Source organism: Podarcis tiliguerta, assembly GCF_965153285.1.
Source record: "Podarcis tiliguerta genome assembly, chromosome: 2".
NCBI lineage: Eukaryota > Metazoa > Chordata > Lepidosauria > Squamata > Lacertidae > Podarcis > Podarcis tiliguerta.
The window spans coordinates 73,320,495-73,346,108 of NC_139535.1; the positions used below are offsets into that span (position 1 = coordinate 73,320,495).

General features: G+C 46.3%; 3 protein-coding genes across 4 annotated transcripts in view; 2 read left to right on the top strand and 1 right to left on the bottom strand.

Annotated features, from left to right (window-relative positions):
- IL17B (interleukin 17B) overlaps positions 1 to 25,614 on the bottom strand; it is a 56,267-nt gene extending 30,653 nt beyond the window's left edge. The window contains exons 1-3 of one of the 2 annotated variants that reach the window (XR_014508782.1): positions 25,375 to 25,526; positions 23,857 to 24,182; positions 19,373 to 22,019 (exon numbers count right to left, since the gene is read on the bottom strand). Coding sequence is in view for 1 of the 2 variants with exons in the window: in XM_083431016.1 (XP_083287142.1) it covers positions 21,773 to 22,019; positions 23,857 to 24,182; positions 25,375 to 25,395 (594 nt within the window). In the remaining variant the exon portion in view is untranslated. Of the gene's footprint in view, positions 1 to 17,378; positions 22,020 to 23,856; positions 24,183 to 25,374 lie in introns of those variants that run through there. The other variant, XM_083431016.1, reaches the window with a different exon arrangement.
- GRPEL2 (GrpE like 2, mitochondrial) lies at positions 1,899 to 11,339 on the top strand. Its single transcript, XM_083431007.1, has 4 exons — positions 1,899 to 2,086; positions 6,431 to 6,587; positions 8,033 to 8,114; positions 8,456 to 11,339. The coding sequence occupies exons 1-4, from the start codon at positions 1,998 to 2,000 to the stop codon at positions 8,806 to 8,808; spliced, it is 681 nt and encodes a 226-aa protein (XP_083287133.1). The 5' UTR covers positions 1,899 to 1,997; the 3' UTR covers positions 8,809 to 11,339.
- PCYOX1L (prenylcysteine oxidase 1 like) lies at positions 12,484 to 19,764 on the top strand. The gene is made up of 6 exons (XM_083430869.1): positions 12,484 to 12,850; positions 14,792 to 14,998; positions 15,170 to 15,344; positions 15,506 to 15,717; positions 15,893 to 16,033; positions 18,198 to 19,764. Exons 1-6 carry the CDS (start codon positions 12,739 to 12,741, stop codon positions 18,854 to 18,856), a joined length of 1,506 nt encoding a protein of 501 aa, XP_083286995.1. The 5' UTR covers positions 12,484 to 12,738; the 3' UTR covers positions 18,857 to 19,764.

Below are 25,614 nucleotides of genomic sequence, written 5' to 3' on the forward strand. Positions count from 1 at the left end.
CTTCCAAAATGGCGCAAGCCATTGATTGCTTGGGGGGGGGGGGAATTGCATGCACAGGAAAACAAATTGGGCAATGCCCATCACATGAAGACATCTCACAACATAACAATGCAACTTGAAAGGCAGCAAGTGGAAACTACCTTGCTGTGTTTTAGGTTGTTAATGTGTACATAGCCTTAGTTGCCTTTTCTTCTTGTTCAAATAACTCCAAAAATCTCTTCTGACTGTGCTTATCTGGAGTTTCACAGGTATGCTGCGTGTGATTCTTGTTAGTAATAGATTTAAGCTGCTAAATGTTGACCTGTTAAATGTTACCTAAATCTTAGTAGTAACATTTTTATGAGTTCAAATGTTATCTAATATATTTAATATCTTAGAAAGAAAAATACAGTATGTTACTTCTGTATTTGAGTTCAACAGAATGATTTCATGCATGTATATATATGTCTCCCTGCATTCAATAAGGCTTTATCCCAGTTCCAGAATCTCAAGAAAGGACCATGTCCACCTGTAATTACAGTGGCTAGCAAGAGTTCTCATATAATGTCCTCTCAGTTACATTTTGATCCATATAGTCAAGGTAACATTATGGGGTCATAAAGATTTGAAAACGGAGAGGCAGTCTTCTTATGGAAGAAGTGGGTTCTAGTGTGATCTACACATTAGATCACTTAACAAGACCAGATGGGGGATTTTTGCTGTTTTCAATTTTGTAGTCTAAATATTGGTAGTGTTAAATGGCAGTATTGCATTGTCAACTACAGCAGTTTTAGAGTCTATTTTGGATCATTAGCTCTGAGTGACTCTGCATCTCCTATAGTGCTGGAGGAAATAAATGGATCTTTCATGTTATAAAGTGAATGTCCAGGATCTTAATCAAGTGTGTTCACGACAGCTCAATCAATGAAAAGTTGCTTTAGTGTTTATATGTAGTCTTTCTTTAGATTTTAAATTTAGACTGAGTAACAATTCTCCCCCTCCCCGCCCTATATTGGACTCCACAGAGCCTTTATAGGAAGGAACTGGCTAATTCAGATAAATATTGCTGATGTAACGCAGAAAACACTTCTGTGAGGCATATGATGTGGGCATTTGTGAATGCTTTCTTTCTGGTCAGAAATTATTCGTCATATTAACCTTGTAAATATGGTGTGGGGGACTGAGGACAAATTCTGCAAGCCCTCATGATGTTTGAGAGACTTATGCTTCAAGACTTGAAGGACAAAGACCCACCATCTACTACTCAATGGTCTGTGAAGATATTGCAGCCCTTTCTACATCACTCTTGTTTCAATTCCCATTTGAACAGCCTAGATTAATCTACACATCTGAGTGAAGAGTAACAGAATATTCATATTAACGCCAGCTGCCAGTGCCTTTTTTCTTTTTTAAAAAAAAAAAAAGTTTAAGAAGGTCTAGGCAGCATATAAATTTGGTTAAGTAAATTATTTTCTTTTGCTAATTTGCAAATAAAAATTTAAAAATATATAAAATATAAAGAATTGCAGCCTGGAGAATTAGAAAATGCTTAACTAGATTTGAAACAATGTTGACAGAGTATGAGGTGCTTTCAGCCGATATTAAGGGGGTGCAGGTTTCCCGTGTTCGTTTTGTGGTAGCTCACTGGATACACAGGCACAGAAATAAATGAATCTTCAGGCTGGGAGATGCCAAACGGCTTGTTACAGCACAGAACAACAGCCAAGCGCCCTTCTCATACAGGCGTGACCCCGGCAACTCCTCTCGCTCACTGGTTCCGTGGGCAAGATTCCTGCATGGCAGAGGGTTGGGCTAGATGACCCTCCGCATCCCTCCCAACTGTATGATTCTGAAAGGCGAGGCCCTTTTTCGCTGCAAGGAGGGCGGGCGGGCGGGCGGGAGCGGGAGGCCGCGGTGCCTGACGGGAGTTGTAGTCGCCGTCGCCGCCCTTGTCTCCTCCCACCGTCGGCGCCTGGCGGTCCAGTGTCGGCCACGCTTCGTCCGTCGGCGGGGCATCTATGGCAGCAGCAGGCAGGTCGGCGCGGGCGGCGGGGCGCTGCTTCAGCCCCCTGCTCCAGTTTAGCCACCATCACTTGCGCTACGACAGGTACGGGGGGCGGGTGGGGGGCTGGCTGAAATGGGTTCTTTTCCAATCCTCCTCCTTCCTCAGTCGAGCCGTCGCCCTCTTTCCCCCGTGGGTGGTGGGCAATGGCGAGCCCCTGCGCAGGCCGCCGAGGACTGGATTCTCTCCTTTTTCTGGCTCTTCCCCCACTTGCACCTCGCCTTTGGGGGGGATATTAAGGCACCCACCCCCCAAAGATCTATAGCGGGGGACCTACCTGTGTGTAGCCACCGCTGCCATGTAGTTTTCCCGGGGCGGCGCTCTTTTTTGGCGGGGCTGGGGAAGTTCTGCTGCATTTTGCTTTAGATCAGTGGTTCCCAACCTTTTTTTTGGCCATGCCCCACCTAAGCATCTCTAAAATCCTGATGCCACTCCACTTGTGACATATAATTCTTATTGTTCAAAAAATGAACTCCTATTTACGTGGAGGATGCCCAAAATGCCATTAACAACTCGTTCTCGAATTTCCCCCTTAAAAATCAAATTGCCCCTCTGTGGGGCGTGTGCCCCACGTTGGGAACCACGGCTTTAGATCCTCTCCTCTTTTTGCCGCCCCCTTCATGCAGCTCTTGGGAATTTGCGATGTCTTTCCCAGATTCCCTCCCTGGAGGTGTTTTTTTCTCGCCTGGAGGTGTGTTAGCACTCAGAAGGTGCCACAGCACCCAGGCACTCAAAATGGGCTCTCATGGTGCTTTTTATGTAGTATTTTTAGATCAGTGCGTCTCTGAGGATTGCACCCAATTTTGTGCCTTTTTCTCTGTGTCTCTCTTTTTTCTCCTCCAGTGAAGGGAGAATGAAGGCATCCTGGTGGAGTTCTGTGCAGCTGATAAGAGAGATACTGAGAAACTCTCAGTTACTCAGATGATAAGAAAGCCCTGTGGGGTCGGGCCAAAGGTTGATTTAGTTCAGCGTCCTGCTTCAAACAGGAGATGCCAGGGGTTCCCAAACTGGCCTGCGAACCACTTCATTCAGGTGGTCTGCAGCTTGTCTGTGAAAATACAGTAATAAGTCATACAGCACCTAGCATGTTACAGTTGCTATAACAGGTGGAGGAATTGTAAAGTGGGTCTCCAAGCCCCTCAGCAATTTTCAAGTGATCTGTGGGGGTAAAGGTTTGGGAACCACTGGACTAGATATTTCCAGGATGCCACAAGAAAAAAATCATTAGACTTTTTCCTTTTGACCCTAAGCAACTGGCTTGTTTGCCTTGTAGTCCTCTTTTAAAGGTCCTGGAGTCTGGCTGTCTGGCAATTATATTGGCAGACTGGTACCTGCATTTTGATTATTTTATTAATGCTTTAATTTTTATTGTTTGTTTTAATATTGTATAGAAGTTTGGAATGTCTATGTATGTTGCCTTGGAATCCCTTGGATGAAGACATGGGTTAGACATTTTCAAAGAAGGTCATAGTTTGCAGTGGGGATAAGGGGGTGTGGAGTGGGCGGAAGATGCTGGACTTCACTGACTCAAGAGTAAGATGCAATCCGAGTAGCATGAGGATTTCATATCTATAGTTGATGCTTGGTTTGTTAGCTATTCATAGCCCAGAACATGTACACACACACACACCATCTAAGGAAGTGATCTCATAGTAAATTCCATAGCTAAACTTTGTAGTTTGTGCAGAACTTTGTAGAGCAGTACCTCCGGGGATGAATAACCAGCATGTGAGAGATCTGTGTCCTGTTCAAATACTGTCATCAGCTGTGTCATCAGTGCATCTGATTTTGTTAGTAACTTGGTTCTCAGTACAATTTTATAGTTTCCTGTGTGGTGTTTTTATCTCCCTATTGCACCATTCTTTCTATGGGAGTGTTCAGTGAGGCAGGTTACAACAAAGAGAATTTATCAAGCATCACTGAAATGCAAATGAACAATATTTTAAAAACCCTATAACCCACTAATATGTTGATCTGGTCTTTTTGAAACAGTTGCAGCAGACGTTCATCCTAACTAATAGCACAATGTTGAGAAAGCATGTTGGAATAAAATGGTCTTCTTCGCTGTCTGCCGAAAAGCAGGCAGTGCTCTTCCCTTGGGGGGGCATTCTAAATATTGTTGATGTTTCTGGGCAGGCCTCATTCATCTGTTGTACAACCATTAGTGAGGGACCCCCCAAAAAGGCTTATAAAGTGGAATAGAGTTCTTGAACAGTTCTTTGTAGGGGGAAGCAGGAACAGCTGGCACAGTAATTATGTCTAACAGTGCTGCCACTGTCACTTACAATGGAGCCAAAGCAGTTCATCTCCTGCTGCAGCCACACATCCCTGACCTTGTTGCTAACCTGCCCTACTCCAGGAGCAAATTGCTTACCGTTGGAGCTAGTAAAGGGTCCATGTAATGTCATCTGATGTCACCTTACTTCTGGACTGACTTCATGGGCAGCCCTATGCAGAGGATGGTACAGAACTAGTCTAGCTTGGAAGTGATTATGGCTGAAAGACGAAGGAAGGTTTTGATTCGAATGGTCTGTCCACTGAGTTTTGGCCTTCTTAATGAAAGATTTGTTAACAGAACCCACTGTCTAGTTGAAGAGAATGGTTCATCATTCCTAAATCTGTTGTCATTCAGGCAAGTGCTTTCAGAAGCTGTTTCCTTCCTTCCTTATGCAATGTTTGTGTACACCCACAGCTAAGAGGAGAAAATGTCACTCAGGAAGCATATGCCACTCAAATGCTGCAATTCTGCTGTCTAGGTGGGTTCTTTTGATCCCCTAATGTGTGTGTCACTTTTCAAAGGCAAAGACACTACCCAGCTCTTTTAAAAAAAAATTAATAGAGCATGGGTTTGGAGATTATTTATTTCAAGCAGCAGAGTCACACACTCGCTGCCCAACCCAGCGTTTCAACAAAAAGTGAAACTTCCTTTCCCCACCCCTGTCCAAATCCAGGTCCATGAATCACTTCTTCTTCTTTTTTAATGATATTTATTAGAAGTTTAAAAATTACAGAAAAAAGAAAAAGGAAAAACAATAAAAAGTTTAACAAAACTTCTGTGTGGGTGGGTGGAGCACAGCCCCCGTCTCTTTGGAGTATACCTACCTGTCAGGGGTGCTAATACAGATCCCTCCCTGCTTTCTGGAATCCCTGCAAACAGTTTAACAATGGCAGCATATGCTTTCAGTTCTTCTTTGCAAGCAGCATTCACTATAAACCCCAAACCTGGTATTCCCTCAAAACCTATGCCAAATTTTGTGTTGTTTTGTGCCACAAACACTACATTTTATGCTGCTGCCCACAACTGTATACCACTGTATCAAATCAGAATTTGTAGTTAACACCCCAAAACACAGCACTGTTGGATCGTCTCCAAACGTAGACATCAGTCCTCTTTTCACATGTACTTCAGATAGTAGAGTCAAGCGTTAGGGCAGCAAGATTCATTCAGAGCGTGGCAATATATTAAAAATGCTGGCAAAGCATTGAGCCCTGTTCACCTAAAGAGGAAAGAGTAGAGTTTTGTTTATAATAGAAACATGGGACCTGCGGCCATTCAGTCACTACTCTACTCCAACTCCCATAATCCTTGCTGGCTGGGGCTGATGGGAGCCCAGCTGGATCCCTCTTTTATGATTTTACAGTTTGCATATTAGCAACAGCACAGCTCTGAGTTTTCCCTTATGGGCAAAAAACAGCTTGCATGTCTGCAAAACTGCCCCAGATACTTTTCAGGTGAGTGCATTCAGATCAGCTGAACAATAGTGTACACAGTCGGCTATGATATGTGGCATGTTGCCAACACCCAGAATGAGGTGATTTCAAAGAGTCTTTGTCCTGCAAAACAGTCTTGCTATAACTAGCATTGCTACAAAAAACCTGACCTGGGTTCCCGTGCTGTTGAACACAAAGTGTAGCAAATGGCTGGTTCACCAAGCTGCCTCTGTAATCATAATCATACACATGCTGTAAACGCTAAAGGGATGGGCGCAATATAAGTTCTCTTCTTACTTGCCAACCAGCATTTAAGGTCACAGAGAAGTGGCTTTAAAAAGTGGGGCAGGGAGCAAGTTGTTCCGCTAGTCAACGGCACCTGGATCAAGTTTTCCAACCTATATGCAAAAGGCTGTTGCTTTTCAGTCTTTCTCCTTCACAGGATTGGGAGAGAGATTAATCTTTTATCTGCTGGAAGAAGGTGTGAATAAAAATTCCCACCCAATAGCACAAGACTGAGGCCTGTGTTCCCTTGACCTGGACCACTGCTGCCTCCACCCAAGTCCTGATGGTGGGAAAACACAAGCCTGGAGCTAGCTGATACACCACTATTTTAAACTGACACCTTTGAAAGTGTTCCTGCTTCTCTCCTCATTGTTTGTCACTGTCTTGTTTCAGAGGCTTGTCCTTTGCCTTCAGCACTGCTGCACAGCAGAGGAGCACAGGCGATGACTGTGGTCCAGAAGACCCTCCTGATGAGCCTAGACATCTCCTGAACGAGAACAGTTTAGAGCTCAAAGCCACCAAATTGGAAGAACAAGTCCGTGTCTTAACAGTATGTATCGTCCTTAACTTGGCCGTTTGCCCTAACACTTTTTTTTTTTAGGTTTCAGCTTTTGTGTGTCTTAAATACCCAGTCCCAAAGTCTGCAGCATGCAGTAGTCAAAAGATCAGATTAGTAGAATTAGATAGCATCCCCTGCTGCCGCTCTTCCCCCGCAACCCCTGCAGCATAACTCCTTCCACTGTTGCCAGCCTTCTCCTCCTTCAGGCAGGCTAGCTGGTGGTGAAAGCAGATCAGAACAAGTGTCTGTTTGTTTGGGTCCCTTCTGGCTGGTAGAGAAAAGGGAGGATGACGACAAAGGTCTACCAGCAAGATGTCAGTTCCAGGGGGCCCTGCCAGGGTGTGCAGGCCTCAGCATTTGCCTGACCAGGCTGAGAGCTGACACTAGGCCTGGTGTACAGCACTGCAGCCGTCATTGTTATGTGCACTGAATTTACTCTTAAGCATTTTATAAATATAACCAGGCTATTTATTGTGTGTCCGTTACTTTTCCAAACATAGAGCTAGGACAATAGTCAAAACATTCCAGAACAGCAGATACCCAGCTGGTGACATCTCTAGTGACCATCACTGCTGCCTGCCTGGGCTCTTTAAAGAGGGGCCAGGCAGAAGGAACAACTCCGAACTGTTGTTTTCCACACAGGGCGAAAGCACCGTTCTGTGTAGCAGTGCCTGTCCTTCCTGTCATCCACTACATGCTCACTGTGATGGGATGCGTTTGTGCACTCACAGTCCATCAGTATTCAGTAAGCAAGGGGGAAGTCTACATGCACACTCTCCGGATAGCATGAGCAACAGTGTCTAGAGACCGTCATTAGACTTTTTCCTGTGCTCAGCATAAGGGGGGGGGGGGCAATGGCGGCAGACCATTTTTGCTCAGACAAGCCTATCCAGACAAGCAGAGTGTTGATATGTGTGCTTCATCTGGTTCTATGCTGATTTTAGTTGTTATTATTTTTTAATGTTTTAAGTAGTTGCTTTTAACTGTGTTTTTACTGATAATCTTAGGGTTTTTGTCTTTTTGTACACTGCTTTAAGGTTTTATTACCGTCAAACTGTATATACATTTTGCGAAATAAATGTAATAAATAAGGCATGTTAGTAGATGCTGCTTTCCCATTTTCCCATTTTCTTTCTGCTGCATAAGTATGCATGCATGTACATCTGCTGTAGCTATTCCTTGCCATTGTTTGTTAGTTGAAGAGGGTAATGAAGTCGGGTGGGGAGATCTTTAGGTCTTTTTCAATACTGCCCATTCATTTCAGCAGGAAGTCACACAGGCAATGTGTTTCATCTAAGAGCAGCAACTGAAGGCTGTGTATGTCAAGCAAAGCTGCCCTCAACCCTCATGGTCCAGGCTTGCAGCATTATAGATAGCTCATTGACCTGTTGCTTTGGGTGATGTTCTTGTCTGACTCTGCTTCTTACTATGTGCAGGAACGGTACCAAAGAGCCCTGACAGATTCTGAAAATGTTAGGCGGAGGACGCAGAAGTTTGTCGAGGATGCTAAGATATTTGGTGAGTAAAAAGGGTGCTAGTATTGTGCAGAGCTTGTACCTGCCACCCCATGTGCTCTGCTTTATTTGTTTATTTAACGCATTTATATACCACCCTTCAAAATGTTTATCTCAGGGTGGTTTATGTTGCAAATAAATTCAATGAGCAAATAACACAAACGTTAATTAAAACAGCAGTACATCTATCAGGGTTTTTTTTTTTAAAAAAAAGGTTTGACTGTCAGTATTTGCTGGACCTTGATTGTTCTTTTATACAGAGAATGTTATAAGAACTGAGACTCTAATGCATTGTGTCTGTCCTTTGAACAGTCATCCTCACCTTTCTGATCTATGTATCTATAGGCATCCAGAGTTTCTGCAGAGACCTGGTAGAAGTGGCAGATATCTTGGAGAAGACCACCGAGAGTACCACAGGGGGAGAACACGATGACCCAACTCTGACTCTCAAGAAGATATGCGAAGGCTTATCTCTCATAGAGTCCAAACTGCAAAGCATATTTGTGAAGCATGGCCTGCAGAAAATGAACCCCATTGGTGGCAAATATGACCCCTATGATCATGAAATAGTCTGTCATGTGCCAGCAGAGGAAATGCAGCCAGGCACTGTGGCATTGGTGACTCTGGATGGTTATAAACTTCACGGCCGCACTATTAGACATGCGCATGTAGGTGTGGCAGTAGAATCACACGAATGAGGTGGACACGTTTTATAAATACTTGAGACCTGAACGGACTGATTTCTCTGTCCACGTGACTGTTGCTGCTATAGCATGGATTTTTATTTATTAAGCCAAATTTGTTACCTGCTGGCCTCTCAGGATGGGTTGCAATGGCCTGATCTTCACTTCCAAGACGTACAGCTAATTTAATATTACTTGTTCTGTGTCATAAATGGTGTTTGTTCTCTCCCCCCCCCCCCCAGCTGTTTCTCAGTCAGAGGTAGTGCTGTGACTTTTCTGGCTTTCCATTAAATTCTGTTGTGGGTTTTGAGGGGAAGGATGACTCATAATAATACCTAATAAGGGAAGGGCCGTAATTCCAAGAAGGGAAGGGAAGTAGCTCAGTTGTAGACCAATGTTGTATGCAGAAGGTGCCATTTTGGTCCCGGGCATCTCAAGGCAATATTCAAAATACTGAAACCAGTCAGGGTAGACAAAGGGGTAGTCTTCCAGGATGCTGTGGAATACAGCTCCCATCAGCACCAGACAGCATGAGTAATGATCAGGGGTGATGGGAGCTGTAGTCCAGAAGGTTGACTACCCATGGTGTAGATAATACTGACCAGTGGTCTGACTTGGTATAAGTGATTAAATTAGAACCTTCTGTGTTCTTACAAATGCACTCTGCTTTCCTTGAATTTTGGTTCAGCTGCTGCAACCTCTGCTTTTCTATATGTAAAGTGGGAACATGATACCTGCCTACCTCCCAGAAATGCTACAATTATTTATCAGCTGTAAAGCATTTTGAAAACAAATGATGAGTAGTGTGAAGGGGCTTTGATACCCGGCAGAAGTGTGTCTGGAGGTGTTAATTTGTAAATTCTTTCTGCAGTTGGAGATCTTCCTCAGGTTACTTGGCTATTTCAACCCTGTGAAATCTCCACTGTGGTATGTATAGGGATATGGATGAGTCCTTTCTCATTGCCATTTAAAATACTGGACAAAATGGGCCAGTAGCTCAACAGGTTAAGGAAACAAAATAAACTTTTTGTGAAGATTCAGGTTTATTGGCCATAAATTCTCCCTCAAATTATGTACCACAGTTTTCAAGCACAATTTGCTATGTTATCAATGCTGGAAGAGATGGAATGGTCTTGTACCCCAAAAGGGAAGTATAGTCTTTCGAGCTTGAGCTCACAAGTAATTGCTATGCAGGTGGCACTCCGAAAAATCTGGATTCGGAGACTACTAGATTAGACATCAAAATATATGATTTGTTTTTTATTTAGTATTTTTTTTTAAAAAAAGAGAAAGTGTCTATGCAAAGTGTACTTCAGCTAATTTCAGTAAAAAATAGCAAGAAAATTATCAGATCAGAGTTTCAGCCGAAGTTTTAAGGGGACTTCCAGCTAGAGAATAAATTGGTATCATTCTGTAAACAAGTGGATGCTTGATTCTGATCAGTTTTTGTGTGACAGGTAAGCTAAACATGCAAGCGTGAAAAATCCTAACTCTATTTGAGAGACGATTGATGCAACCCAACATGTTGGCTTCATTCTGAACCCTTGGTGAAAGTTCAAAGAAATGAATCTTTGTGAGGGTGGCCTTATTTTTGACTCACACCCACTTCCTTTTTCAGAGGAGTTTTGTCCTGTCTTGCTATCTTGTCTAAGTTTGGTTAGAATTCATCAGCTGAAAGTTCCAGACGCTGCTGGCTCCTATGTTATTTGTATTAGCTTTGTCTGTACTATAAAAATGATTCAAGTTGGTATTTATTCAAGTTGGTATTTATGGTATTTATTTCCAGGATTTCCTTCCTACCTTATACATTCTTGTGTTAGTTAGTCAGAAAGAAGTGGTGTTTCATGTGAGCATATTCAGCGGTGGACTTTGGGCTCTCAGATTTCAGCGGCAACACTAAAATTCAGTGCCCCCTCCCACTACTTGCGCTTGATTCTACAGCATTGTTGTGGCGCCCCCTGCAGGGCGGCACCCAGTGTGGCCAAACCAGGCACGCTACCCTAAAACCACCTCTGGCATATCCTCAGGCAGATGTACATGAACTGAATTAATCCACAAAGGGTTATCTGCATCACCAATTTGGGGGGGGGGGGGCAACTTTGGGCTATAAGTGAATGATCCTTAGAGCAATATAAGAGATTGTTAGAGCACATTTCTAATTTAAAATAGATTTGTATTTTTTTTTCCCCAAGGCAAAAGAACAAAATATTTTTCCAGCACAGTCATGCATGTTTGCTCAGAAGTTCCATAGGAAATAAGATTTAAATTGCATCTTGAACAAGACCCGCTGAGTACAATGGGCTTGTTTCCAATAAAACACACAGATTACAGTGTTTGTCTTCCAGTTGTTGACTTGCTCAAAAAAGCGGCAAGCTATTTATGTGTACAATACAAATCCATACAGTTGAATGCTGCATTTATTAAACCAAAAGTTTTTGCTTTTGCTGGGTAAGGAAGACAAATCAAATTGTTCAGAACATAACAATGTATTGAAATCACTCTGCACCATATTCTTACAAATAAAAGTTACCTTTACAAGACTGAAACATGTGGTATTGACTTTGAATGCCTCCTAAAGAGGATGTGCCCAGTCAGAAATTTAGAAATGTTTGATCTCTTGCCATTTTGAAATCAGCCGGAATCTTGGAAAAAAGGTAATTTAACTGTGTTTGTTTTGATTTAGCACACATGCCAGAGGGGTTATATTCTGCAGGCACCATGGCAACGGCCACTATCCAATGTTTAATTTCTTCAGTATTAAATAAAAGAGCACGCTAGCCTAAAATGCACTCTGGTTAAATGCTTTGGATTATTATTAGCTCTTTGCAGGGATTCCCACAGGGCGATGTTGATGTTGTCAGCATTCATGTCACGTTTTCAGACACTTGAGTTGGTCTGCCGAAGGTCCAGGTGCCTGAAGCCAGCTCCCTCTGCTTCGCCATCAGGTTAACTGCGCCAGCAGCATGTGCTGAACTCGGCAGGCAGTGCTTTTTACACTTGCAACCCGAATGTCGAAATCCCCTATTTATTCAGTGATGCCTGCACGGGAAGCTTCGAAGTGTGTGAAAAGCAAACCAACCCTTCCAAGCAAGCAGGCGCCCCACCTTGGATGTTTACACCCAAGACAGGGCTGGCAAAAATGGCACCTCGGTGGCCCACCCCTCTTAAAGCTACAGGAGATGCAAAGATGGAGACGGGCTGCAGAGTGGGGCCCTTCCCCTTGCAAGCCGAGTTCAAAAGAAGCAGCACGTCTTCCTAGGAAAGGCGCGGATCCACGGCCGACCACAAAAGGCGGCAAGAGCTTCTGCTTGCGGCTGCACAGTTCCCAGTTTTAAGCTTCGAAAAACAGCAAATGATGAATGGTAATTAAGCGGGGAAGCCGCATGGCAAATGAAGAACGGGGGGAAGGGAATAGGAGCAAGACTCAGCTGAAAGCATCGCGTTTAAGCATTTGCGCGCTTCGCGAAGAAAGCCTAACGCGGCAACCTCGAGGCCATTGCGCGCTGCAAGCAAAGGGAAGCCCCGGCCCTCCAGGTGCGCTTCGCCTTCAACTCCCGTCAGCCCTTGCACTTCATGAACGACGGTCGAGGATGACGGGATTTGTAGTCCGAAAGCCTGGCGGGCGGCGGGTTCCCTGTTCGAGGTTGCATCCTCGGCTCAGAAGGGGCGTCTCTTGAAGGAGGCCGCCTCTCGCCCCTTGCACTCCGCGAAGAAGGCGGCGCTGCGAGAGGCGCAGCCAATGCCGAAGCCAAGCCCTTGCTCCCGCCTCGCTCCTTCGGGAAGCGCTGCTGGCGAGTGGACGGAGGGGAGAGGCTCTCCCGCTAGCCCCGCAGCCGAGAAGCCGTCGGGCAGGCGAGCGAGCCGGACCTCGGCTGCGCGGACATGTAAACTGCGCACGTCGCGCTTTGCGTTCCCGCCTCCTGCGCCGCCGCCGCCGCTGCCAACATGATGGCAGCCTCGCATCGGCTGCTTTTGTTGCTCACCGTGGTAGCTGTAGGGGTGATGCGAAGGGAGCCCCCCGTCGCTGCGGCAGGGGATGCTCCGCCCGGCAAAATAGGTAGGCGCTGCTGTCGAAATCACAGGCGCGCAAGCACGGGGCGCTTGGGTTTTTACGCGTCTAAGCGAGGCCTCCTGGACGGAAGGGGCGTCCGTCCTGTGTGAGGTTGTCGACGGGGGTGTGAGGGAAGACAAGTGTGTAAGATACGAAACAAATAGTCCCGAGGATGAGGCTGCACGGACCTGTCAGGGCATACAGGAGGCTAGGGCTGAATAATTGGCATTAAGGGTGCTTCTGTAGTGGCGAAATAGGAAGCTGCCTTCTACTGAACCAGACTGTTGGTCCATTTAGCTCAGGATTGTCTGCACTGACAGGCAGCAGCTCTTCAGGCTTCCAGACGAAGACATCTCCCAGCCCTACCTGGATATGCCAGGGATTGAACCTGCTCTGCAGCTGAGTGATGGCCCTTTCCCCTTAAGCACAGGCCGTGTTTGCCTGCTAGTCACACATTCTCCAGTATGACATTTGTCCCAGGATTCGTCATTATTGTTCATAATACTAGCAGCCACCATAACAAAGGCACACAAAGCCTTTGTTGACAAGAATACGATGGCAAGTTGCTCAGGGGTAGCCAGAGGATGTTGGACTTTGAGAGGCATTTGGGGCTGATTTACACAGTACAGTGGTACCTCGGGTTACAGATGCTTCAGGTTACAGACTCTGTTAACCCAGAATTAGTACCTCGGATTAAGAACTTTGCTTCAGGATGAGCACAGAAATCGCATGGTGGCGGCGCGGCGGCAGCAGGAGGCCCCATTAGCTAAAGTGGTGCTTCAGGTTAAGAACAGTTTCAGGTTAAGAACGGGCCTCCAGAATGAATTAAGTTCTTAACCCGAGGTACCACTGTAGTTCTTTCTATAGCCACTCATCACCCCTGACTTCTGTACTTGAGTGAGTTTAGATAATGGGAAAGGGGGCTTCAGCTAAATATTAGGAAGGATCTCCTGGTGGTAGGGGCTGTTTGCCAGTGGAACAGATCAGAACAGGAAGCCTTGGAAAGTGGTGGCCTTTCCTTCAGTAGAAGTTTTTAAGCAAAGGCTGGCTGGCCATATATGAGGAATGCTGTGGCAGTAGGTTTCCTGCATGGACCAGGGCTTGGACAAGATGTTTTATCGCTTTATTATTACAATTTAAATTCTGTTGGGAGCCACACAGAGTGGCTGGGGAAACCCAGCCAGATGGGTGAGGTATAAATTATTATTATTATTATTATTATTATTATTATTATTATTATTATTCCCTTAAGGTGCCTTAACTCTGTAGCTGGGAAATGTGTACCTGACCACTTTGATGAAGATTTCCTGTACTTAATGAACACAAAATCATCAGAGCATTTGTTGGTCTTTAAGATGCCACAGGACTCGGGTCACTTTGCTAGATGCTTCCATGGCTACCATTTTGGAACCTATCAAAATCTTAAAATCATTCATGGTGGGCTTTTTATTGCTCTGTAGGTTTTTTTAAATTAAAACAAAATACTACTACATTTTTTGAGCATATGCAGACAGCAGCAACTTGCCTTGTAAAGTAATTGATGTGATATTTGGCATAAAGCTGCAGCTTGGTACACACGTCTCTCTCTCTCTCTCTCTCTCTCTCTCACACACACACACACACACACACAGAGAGAGAGAGAGAGAGAGTTAACCATGTTGAGAGATTCAGATGAAAGCTTGCTGTGGCCTTCTGCAGAACTTTCCCTTGCTTCATAGCAACAGTTTTCATTTGGCGAAGAACATGGGTAAAATATCAGGCCAAATGACTGGGTTGGAAAACCTTCCTCTTCATTGTGTGGCATCCTCCCTGCAGGACAAAGGATTGTTTAAGGGTCTGTGTGTAAGATGAGCAACCTGCTGGTCCTTTGGGGAGTGGGGTGGGTGGTCGGAGGTGGGCATGCATCTGCTCTGCCTTATCCTCGCCCCTCTGCTTTTGACTTGGCAGCTGTAGTGGGAGCTGGGATCGGCGGCTCTTCGGTGGCCCACTTCCTGCAGCAGCACTTTGGGCCACAGGTGCAACTGGACGTGTACGAAAAGGACACCGTTGGGGGCCGCCTGGCCACAGTCACTGTCAACAAACAGCAGTATGAAATCGGTGGTGCCTCCATTCACTCTCTCAACCTACACATGCAGGACTTTGTTAAGCTGCTGGGTGAGTGTGGGTACACTGGAAACAATTGCATTCGGGCCAAGTTTCATAGCCCGTACCAAATCTGCAAAACATTGTTGTAAAAGCAGAAGGCTGCATTGCCTGCGCTCCATGACTCATGAAAGAGGACAGAAAGTAGCCTTACTCTTCTACCTCATTGTCCCCTTATCCTAGGGCTGAAGCACCGTCGAGAATTGGCCGGGAAGAGCGCCATCTTTAGCGGGGAGCAGTTTGCCCTAGAGGAGACAGACTGGTACCTGCTGAACCTCTTCCGACTCTGGTGGCACTACGGCATGAGCTTCCTGCGCCTACAGATGTGGGTGGAGGAGGTAATGGAGAAGTTCATGAGGTATGTGACGGAGGTGGTGGAGCCTCTGGAGAGGGAAAGAGGGTGGTCTTCCTTCTCCTTTAAGCCCAGAAAGTCTCCAGCTAGGCTGAAGAGATGCACTGAACTTCCTTTAGATCTCCTGGCTGCTCCAGATTTGTCTCCTCCTTTTTTGTGTCCTGCAGGATCTACAAATACCAGGCCCATGGCTATGCGTTTTCTCGTCTTGAGGAGCTCCTGCATTCGCTGGGTGGGGACACGTTTGTCAACATGACACAGCGCTCTGTGGCAGAGTCCCTGCTGGAGGTGGGCATCACACAGCGCTTCATTGACGAGGTCATTGTGGCCATTCTCCGTGCCAGCTATGGCCAGTCAGTACTGGTGCCTGCGTTTGCAGGTGAGTGCCACCTTTTGCTATCTTGCTGCAGACCAACCAAGCAAGGCCAAAGGTGTCTCTTTCCAGTGGAGCACTGACTGATCTCAATAGACCGGGGCATGTTGCCAGAGGGAATGGTGTCTTCATTACTTTATTATTATTCTGACACCTAACTCCTCTGTATTTCTATCTTCAGGGGCCATGTCCCTAGCAGGGGCACAGGGCAACATGTGGTCTGTGGAAGGTGGCAACAACCTGGTGTGTTCAGGCTTGCTGAAGCTGACGAAAGCCAACATAATTGAGGCCACTGTGACAGCAATTTCTCTGCACAACTCAGGTAAGCTGCTCAGAGCTGAAAGAGAACCAGGATATCTTGGGTAACAGGACTGGGCACTACCTTTGCTTGAGACCTTGAAGATCAAGGTCTTCAAGGTCAGCTAGATCAGGGGTCACCAACCTGGTGCCCTCCAGATGTTGCTGGAGCATAACTCCCATCATCACTGACCATTGGCCATGCTGGCTGGGCAAGGACAGGGTTTGGCAAACAATGATGAGAAGGAGACCAGCTCAGATCTCCTAAGGAACTAAAACAGGGATCATCAGGGGGCCGGTCCACTGTCCCTCAGACCTTGTGGGGGGAGGGCAGGCTATATTTTTTTTGTCGGGGGAATGAATGAATTCCTATGCCCCACAAATAACCCAGAGATGCATTTTAAATAAAAGGGCATATTCTACTCATGTAAAAACATGCTGATTCCCAGATCTTCCATGGGCCAGATTTAGAAGGCGACTGGGCCAGATCTGGGCCCCGGGCCTTAGTTTGCCTACCCATGAACTAAAACTTTCCAATTCAGTTGAACTTCTCTTAAGAGACCTTATTATGGACAGCAGCTGGTATACCACCAATGGCCTTGCATGGCAGGGGCGAAGTTGAGGGATCACTTTAACTTTACATTTCCTGACTTGTGTCTTGAAAATGCTTGCAAAGAAGGAGCCAGAACATGCCTGCAGACAAGAATCTGCAGGAAGTGGGTCTTGGGACCTTCTTTGCTATTCACTTGTCTCAGCGCCTTTCCAGATGATCAGTTGGTTGCACAAGAAATTATAAACAATGCATATTTACTGCACAGACTCTGCATTTCTCCACTGTTCTGCTGCAGGGACGTCATGTTTTCTGAGCACTAAAAAGTACAATATTTTATACTTGGGAAAATCCAGTGTTCTCTCTCGGTTGTGCATTCATTACCGTTGTGATTACTTTATGTAGATGTGACCAGGCAGGTGTGACAAGTTGAATTATTTTGTGATGCAGTCAGTGAGGAGCAACAAAACTCTCTCCTTATGTACCTGGATCATTTAGTATTGGATCATTTTTTTAAAAAAATAATGAAAAAATTCTTAAGAGACTATGTTTTCTTCACAGTAGGAATCTTTATCAAAAGGTATTTCTCTTTAAGCACTTACAATAGGCTAGCTCCCACCCTTTTCATATTCCTCATCCCTTCCTATATTTCATTATTTTTGTTAATTATATAGCAGTAGATAATATCCAGCATTAGCCATACTCGGAGAATATCCATTGACACCAGTAGACAAGTTGTTTAAATCCATTGACATCAATGGGTATACTCTTGAGTGTGACGTAGTTGGCCTTAGCCCAATAGAGCTTGCTGAAACACATCATTGTTACATTAATTTTATTTATTAAATCTGAATGCTGCCGTATATCCATAAATCTCAGGATAGTTCGCAACATAAAATTACAGTATGAAAAACACAATTGTTCTGCTGCTGCTGCATTCACATGCTTTCATTTTATGCCACTGTGAACCTTACAGTCTCATGCTTGCTATCTCACAAGCTGTTGAGTACTTCCAGATGCTGCTTGACTACAAACTCCCTTGATCCTTGACCGTTGGCCAATGCTGGCTGGGGCTGATAGGAATTGGAGTCCAATAACATCTGGAGAAGTACCACCTTGGTCACCCTTCCTGCAGCTTATCAGCCAGATCTGGTGTTAATAGTTAACAGTGCTCCTTTCGATGGTGTACCCAAGGCTGAGACATCCGTATACGTACACACCCTCGCTTTCATATGCTCCAGTATTTTGGTCTTGCCTAGTATCACTTGCATCTGTGTACACAGAAGGTGAGAAGATCCCCCACCTGCTTACTAGTGGACAGTCAGAAATATAGTCGCTCTTTACTCTTATATCTGTTACTTGTGCAAAATGTATATCGACTCTATGTATCTGGTCTAGCTCACCAGGCAGGGTCTGGAAGCTTAAACCAGCAACAACAAGAAAATAATAAGAAACAGAGGGGAAGGGGTTAACTAAGGAACATGGAGAACCACAGAGCCTTGGCAGATTGTTGAAGAAGCTTTCCAACTTCTAGGTCTTACCCATTTAGCTCCTTAAAACCTTCAGCAGGATGTGAGGGTAGTTGTTGTGTATTTGAGTTGCTGTTTTGAGCGCTCTCTCTCCCTCTCTCTCTTTCCAGAAGGAAAAACCTTCTACCAGGTGCACTATGAGGACGAGGAAGGCCAAGGCTCTAGCTTCTATGACATCGTGGTCATTGCTGCTCCACTACATAATAACAAGAGCAACATCAGCTTCCAGAACTTTGACCCTCCCATTGCTGAGTTCCCAGGGACCTTCCACACCACGGTCACTTCTGTCATCCATGGCTACCTCAACTCCTCTTATTTTGGCTTCCCAGACCCAAAGCTCTTCCCCTTTGCCAGCATCCTCACCACAGATGCCCCTGTCCTCTTCTTCAGTTCCATGGACAACATTTGCCCCGTCAACATATCCAGTACCTTCCGGCGGAAGCAGCCCCAAGAGGCAGCCATCTGGCGAGTCCACTCCCAGCACCCCTTGGAGAAGCAAGAGCTGAAGACTCTGTTCCGTTCCTACTACTCTGTCCAGGTGACAGAATGGCAGGCCTATCCTGACTATGGGTCTTCCAAGAGCCTCCCGCCCATTGTCCTCCACGATAACCTCTACTACCTCAACAGCATGGAGTGGGCAGCCAGCTCAATGGAAATGGCTGCAGTGGCAGCCAAAAACGTGGCCCTCTTAGCCTACAACTTCTGGAATCGTGACCTAGAGAAAATAGACCAGAAGGACCTGATGCACAAAGTGAAGACCGAGCTGTGACTTTATAGCAGTTGCTGCTAGAGAAGACTTTCCAGGGAACTCTCCTTTAGTGCATGCAGGGTGGGAATTGGGGTAGGGGCGGGGGGTATTGAAGGATTACACTGGAGGCTTAGCAAGGAGAGAAACAGGAGACTTGGCATACATCCCCATGTGTCTATTGTCTACAATAAGTGCATCCCCCTTCCTGCTATGTTTCGAAGAGTCTGTGGGTCAGTATCTACATGTGCCCAGCTAGTAAGGCTTCCTCTTGAGATAACCTTGGAAGGGACCTGAGCTGGTTAATGGGGAGCCTCATATACTGATTCCAGCCTTGATGGGCTGGTTTTCTGCTTCATGCTAAGTGCTCCTTACCTGCTGTACCCTATCCATGCACTGCCACTATCCATGACTGTTCAGGGCAAAACTAAACCCTGTCCTAGAATGGATGGATTGCCTCCTAAGCCTCTGCAGTCCTGACCCCCAAGTTAATTTGTGTTGGCCTTTCTCTTATGCATAGGCCTCTATCCTTAAGGGAACGGGAGAGCGCTGTCTTTGATGTGACTCCTTTTTGTGTCTTTGTGTGTTTCTGTTTTCCATCCAAAACAATGTTGTTCCTTTTGCTTTGTTGCCAAGCTTCATGAACTTGCCTCTAATTGTAGTCAGCTAGAGAGCCCTGAGTTGGGTCTCCTGGTATTGGCTACAGCTCAGGTTCTAACACCCTTTTGACTCTGACTGCCTGTACATATGTGAAACTGCATAAACCACTGCCCTGATCGCCTCAGATCCTTGCAGCTAATGGCTGATGTTGCCTTACCCTGTGTATGATTGGGGGGGAGGTGAAGGGTATAATCCCCCTAATGGCAAAAAAGCAGATGGTTTCCATTGTTTCCAAACCAGAAGGAATTGCTGTATAAACACCTGGAACCTTTCCTGATTTGGTACTGTATGCTGTTTTCTGGAGCTGATTCTGTAGCTCCCGAAATGGTGACTAATGTACTCCTTGCCGTGCTGCTGATCTAGAGCCCTGCTCACCCCCCAAATTCCTTTCTGTGGTCAAGGGATAGCTTGCTGAGTTGTCAAGAGCAAAGCTTCCTCTTGAGCAAAATTACAAGCCAGTGAGTTCTGCCATTTCCCAGAAAGGGCAAAGCTACTAGGAGCTGATATCGTTCTCTAATCAAGTTCTGCAGAGCTGAGCACTTGCATGGGGCTGCTCTGTGAAATGCTGGGAAACTGAGCGAACTGAAAGGAAAACTACCCATTGTTTTCTCCCCAGTGCTGCAGCATTCTGGCACAAAGGCAGCCCCCACATAGATTCAGGAGTGGCCTTCAGGTGTTGCTGGACTCACACTCACATCAGCCGCAGCCAGAAGAGCCAGTGGTCAGGGAGGATGCGAGTTGTAGTCCACCAACTTCTGGAGGGCTGCAGGTTGACCACCCCTGCTTAGCATGTGGCTCCCTCTCTCGCACTGTTTTGCTTAAGGGTCTTGCCTTCCACAAGCCAGAACTGTCTCCACCGCCACCCTTCCTAGTCCTGGACTTCTTAGCCTGTGATGCTGCCTTGCACAAAGGCAGACCACTGGCCCATCAAAATCAGCCTTGTCTGTGTTCACTGACTGCACTTTCCCAAAAGTCTCCGACAGGGATCTTTTGGCAGCACTGCTGCCTGAGAACCATTTTAACAGAGCTGCCTGTAGTTAAACCTGGCACCTTTGAGCGTACAAAAAAAAAATCCTGGGTTCTTGTCAGCGAGCTGTGGCTCTGCACCAAGGGATGCTGCTTCTGACATGTGCAGAAGGGTTGTGGGTTCCCAAAACGGCCGTGGTCCTTGTCTCTGGGGTGTCACGAATAATGGGTTGCCTGAGGATCTCTTGCTGCCTCCTGAGTCTGTCTAGTCTTTGGCACACGTGCCAAAGCCGCAGTGTTTGTTCCCTGGCCAAGCATTTTGCTGATACCTAGGTCCTGTGAACAGGGCTGCCAGCACAGGACTCTGAGAACTGCTTGGTATTAAGATAAGACATCTCCTTCTTAGTTTTGTGTGAGGTGTACAAGAGCCTGCCAAGGAGCCTTGAAAGGCCTCTCCTTCTCCACCAAGCACGGCAAGTACAGACTCTCCTGCTCCCACACAGAAGGCAGCAGGGCACTGTCAAAAGAGCAATGGCCTAGCTTTGGGCCTTCAGCTGACACAGAAGATGTGTCCTATCAAAGGCTCCATTTTGGTAGTGCAGCCCAGTAGGGAGGAGGACATGGAAGGGCCTCTTTGCATGGTGACGTCATCCTGGCCTAAGCCCTGAGCAACTCCAGCAGATGGGCTGCAGCGTCAGCTTGCAAATTAAGCAGCCGTCAAGCCAGTGCTAAAGGGCTTTGAGCCCCAGATGGAGGGCAAGATGGTTGAAGCCGCTGCACCTTCGCTGGATCTGCTTCCTCCGCAGCAGTCACACAGCAGCTTCCCTTTCTGCTGAACTCCTGATTGAGCAGGCGTGCCTGGCAAAGAATAAAAACTGGCACCAGTGACTATAGATTCAGAGCTATTAGGGTGAAATGAAGCAATTTGCTCTGGATCCAGGATACAGTTAATTACCATTTGTGTGATACAGAAAGCACTCAAGGTTGTGGGTTTGATCCCCATTCAGGTCAGCTGCATATTCCTGCATTGCAGAGAGTTGGACCAGATGATCCTCAAGGTCCGTTCCAGCTCTACGATTCTAATTTCTTGCTGTGTGCATGTTGTGCTGTCAGCCTCTCTGTGGGTTATGGGAGAGAAGGAGTCCAACGAAAGCAGCTTTGGCCTCTGGAAGCACATGGACCTTCCCTCATCTTGGCAGGAGAAAAAGCACGTTCTGGGAGAAGGGAAGGGGAAGATGAGGCTAGGAAGACGGGAGCGCTACTAACCCTTAGGGAACTCGAAGCAGGAATAGCAGCTCTGCTCTCTGGGGGTTCTCAGAAGATGCAAGTGCAGCCCACAGCAATGGTCTCCATCACGGTCTTGTACTCCTTGCGGCACCTCTTCTTCTTCCGGCTGGGGTTGCTTGGCTCACACAGCAGTCGGCGCACTGGGATTTTGCTGTGGATGGGGATGCTGACCATGGTGCGGTCTTCCTGCATGGTGAAGGGATTGATGCACCCAGCACACAGGCAGTGTGCCTCTGGGATGTTGGCTGGGATTCGTGCTGCGTCGTGGTTGATCCTGGAGTGGAAATGTGCTGACATCAGAACAAGCACATTCATTTGGGGGGCAGAGGGGGTGGGGCTACTGAGGATAGGAAGGCAGGTCACATACATACCTAGCGGCGCCCCAGAATTTTGGGGTAACAACCACCATCTACCATAGCACCTTCCAGTGCATGTGTAAGTTAACTCAGTGAACTTGGACATGCACTGGAATGTGTGACAGGAGGTGACTTGCCGAATCCTCCCAGAGAGGCCCATAAAATGTAGGAGGACCTACTTGATAGGAGACCTTGGCATCAAGCACCATGGTGCATGCTCCAGTTTCTAATGGTCATACAATGGTAGGCATTCATGCCACAACAATAGCAAGAAAGGAATGGTGCCTGCAGAGCAAAACATCTGTGAACAGAGAGAAATGGAGGGGGTGTCCTTGCGCCGTATGAGGGGGAAAGTTCAAAGCGACACCTGCCTTTGAAGTGATGTTTGCAGGCATGTCCTGAAGAACACTGGTCCTAGGCTTGCAGAAGACCATTTAGTGTGGCCTCAGAAATAATCAGAATGCTGTGCCCCAGGGGTAGATTTCTTTAACTGCCTCTGCTGTGTTGTTTGAGCCAAGCCCCACTCTGCATAGCTTGGAAATGAGGTAGTAGAATCTGTTTCCCACCCAAAAACATACAGAGACACATGTGATCCTAACTCTGTAATGCATGCTACTGTTTTTAAAGTCCCTGTGCCGGAGGCATATTCAGAAGAACTTGGAAGCCTTTACTGCTTCAAATGGTTCTGCCCGAATGTAGGCCTCAGACTGGTGCTACCCATTGACACAACACAGCTTAGGTCACTCCATGCAGAGGGCAGTTCTTTGAGCTGGTGAAACCAGACGTTGAGGAAACAGCAGTGGCTTCATGTGCCAAGGGTCCCAGGTAACCTGATGTGGTAAACTGCCTCGGTCCAAGTTGTTCCTCCTGTCATGATCAAACTACAACCACAAGGCCCAGAAAGGAATTGATTTTATGCAGTGCTGAATCCATCAGAGTTATGTGGTCTCTGGTTCTTAAAAAGGTGATTGAAATGTCTCAGTTGAGCCCTTCAGAAAAGCGACACATTCATGTACTTTCAAGAGCACCACAAGGCGGGGATAGAGTGCCACAAAATTGGGCCAATGCTACAAGTTTTTCCACTACCTCGCTAGCATTTTCTTGGCTGAGTCTTAAGCTAGGGCAGTATTAAATATAGGAATTAATTAGCATATGCTAATGAGTGACATATAGGAATGCCACAACCCTTGGATAGGCCACAATAGGGTGGGGAATGGCTGATTAGATAACATAATTGTTTTTAAACCAATTACAAACAAATCCTAGCTCCTTGCTAGGAGGTCCAAGGTGCCTCTTGACCACGTGTGATGGCACTCCAAGTGTTGAAGCAGGTTGTGGCCTGCATGGGACAGGTTGCCAACCCACTTCCTTCTGTCTCCAGCAGAAGGGTCTGAGTTCAAAAGAGAAGCAAATATACCCCCCCAACACACACCACCACACAGACAAATAGCATAGAGACCAGTTATCATGCTGTTGGCTCTCTGTCAGTAGTTCCCAATTAGCTTGGTTTTCAAAAGCCAAGCCCCTACTTTTGACAATTTTGATCTCTGTGTGGTAGTTTTTGTTACATGGATGGTGCCACGGAGGGGTTCCACGGACCACCTATTGGGAACCACTGCTGTAGGCCACAGATTGGTTGAATACCACACAGAAAGCAAAATGCAGCCGGGGCACAATTTTTTGTCTTGCACAGATAGGCTTGCGAGAAGACCTGTGTGGGGCAACCACAGTGCCTTGAGACCTGCTCTATCTCACCTGTAGGCCCACGGAGAGAGGCTCCTCTTGTTGGACATCCAGAGCCTCAGGTTGACCTGGCACTTGTTCTCCAGGGATTCGGAGCTGTTCCGCAGCTGGCTAACCATCTCATGGATGCTCCGCTCATAATCCTCCACAAGGGTGTAGTCTGTGGAAGCCTCTGGGTTTACTCTTAGCACCGGGTCAGGTGAGGATTCCTGAGCCTTCAGGTGCTGAACCTTGGCTTTTGCTGATCCTCTCTTCTTTCCTTTAGCTCCCTTGCTTTGCTCTTTTGTTTCTCTGGAGGCATCAAGTGTGAAGGAAAGGCAGATAGCACAGAAAACCATCTGGAGAGGGGAAAAAGAAAGCACACTGGGTACTTTTCATCGTACAACTCAGGGGCAGCTTTGGCTCTCATGAGGTTACTGAACTGCAACTCCCATTATCCCTAGCCATTGGCCATTTTGCTAAGACTTATGGAAGTTGTAGTTCAACAACATCTGGGAGGGCCAAAGGTTCACTATACACTCCTTGTATAGCTAGTCACTAGCACTTGTCCCCTTTCAAGTAATTTAGTCAAAGCTGGAAGAGAGAGGGGGGCCCCAGACTGTTAATATTTTGCCGGAGGGATGAAATTGCCTATGAGGAAATTGAGTTTTGCATAGTTAAAGTGGATTAGCACACTCTGTCACCCTAGTGCAGCTGCAATTAATTTGCTATTAGGAAAGTGGCAAGGAGAAACATTGAAAAGTGTGGAATAAACAAATGATTATCAGGAAGATGTATAAATGCCCACCAGCAAATCCAGACGAATGCTTGTCATATAATCAGAATAAATGCTCAATGACCAGAGTGGAAGAGCCCAGAGACAGGATGCTCCCCCATCAAGGTGATCTCAGTTGGCAAATTGTTCTTCAAAATCATCCTCATCAGCATTTTCAGTGCAAATTTCTCCTCATAGACAGATTTTTATACGCGATCTTGCCTAATAGACATTTTGCAAAGCAATTCCCCCTAATACAATGCATTTTTCTATTCTATTTCCAATAGAATATGCATTCCTATGCATGTATTACCCTATATATGCAGCTTTGTAAACATAACTTGCCTGGAGAACTGCACTGCAAAATTCAGAGAAGTCCGAATTTTGTAGGATAGCTGTGTTTTGGTTTGCATATTGTCTTGGGATGTGTGGATTAAGTTGGTTCACCTTTTAACGTGCAGTGAACTGAATTTCTTCCCCATGCCTCGCCATAAACGGAAGAACTTTATATGCACAAATCAACCATTCCCACAACATTCTTAACTGCTGTCCATTTTGTCCCCATCTGTGCTTCCTTCTATGGGATCCTTTCTTTCTTTCCCTCTCCCTCTCTCTCTGGGAGGTCATTTTTGTCTCCTCAGTGCCAGGCCCTGAAAGCAATAGTTCACCCAGGCAAAGTTTACACTTCCCAAAGCAAACAAGCCCGACAGCGCAAGCCCGGCTGTTAATAAATAGAAAGTAAATATAAAGAGTCACAAAGAAAGCCAGGCACCTACCAGTTTTGAAGCCCACTCCATGGCAGTGCGGGTGGGTGAGCGAGGACTCTGCAGATGCCTTCCCTCTGTGTTGAATGAAGGGAGCGAGTTGGGCTGGGTGCTTTTAAAAGAGAAGCAACAGCCCCTAATTGCTTCATCGCCAGGGAGGTGGGCCTGCCTGGCACCAAGAAACTTCCTCAGGGTGCCAGCTAGGTTGTTGACAGCCAGGAGGGACAGCCCTCAGTGCTGCCCTGCTACTTC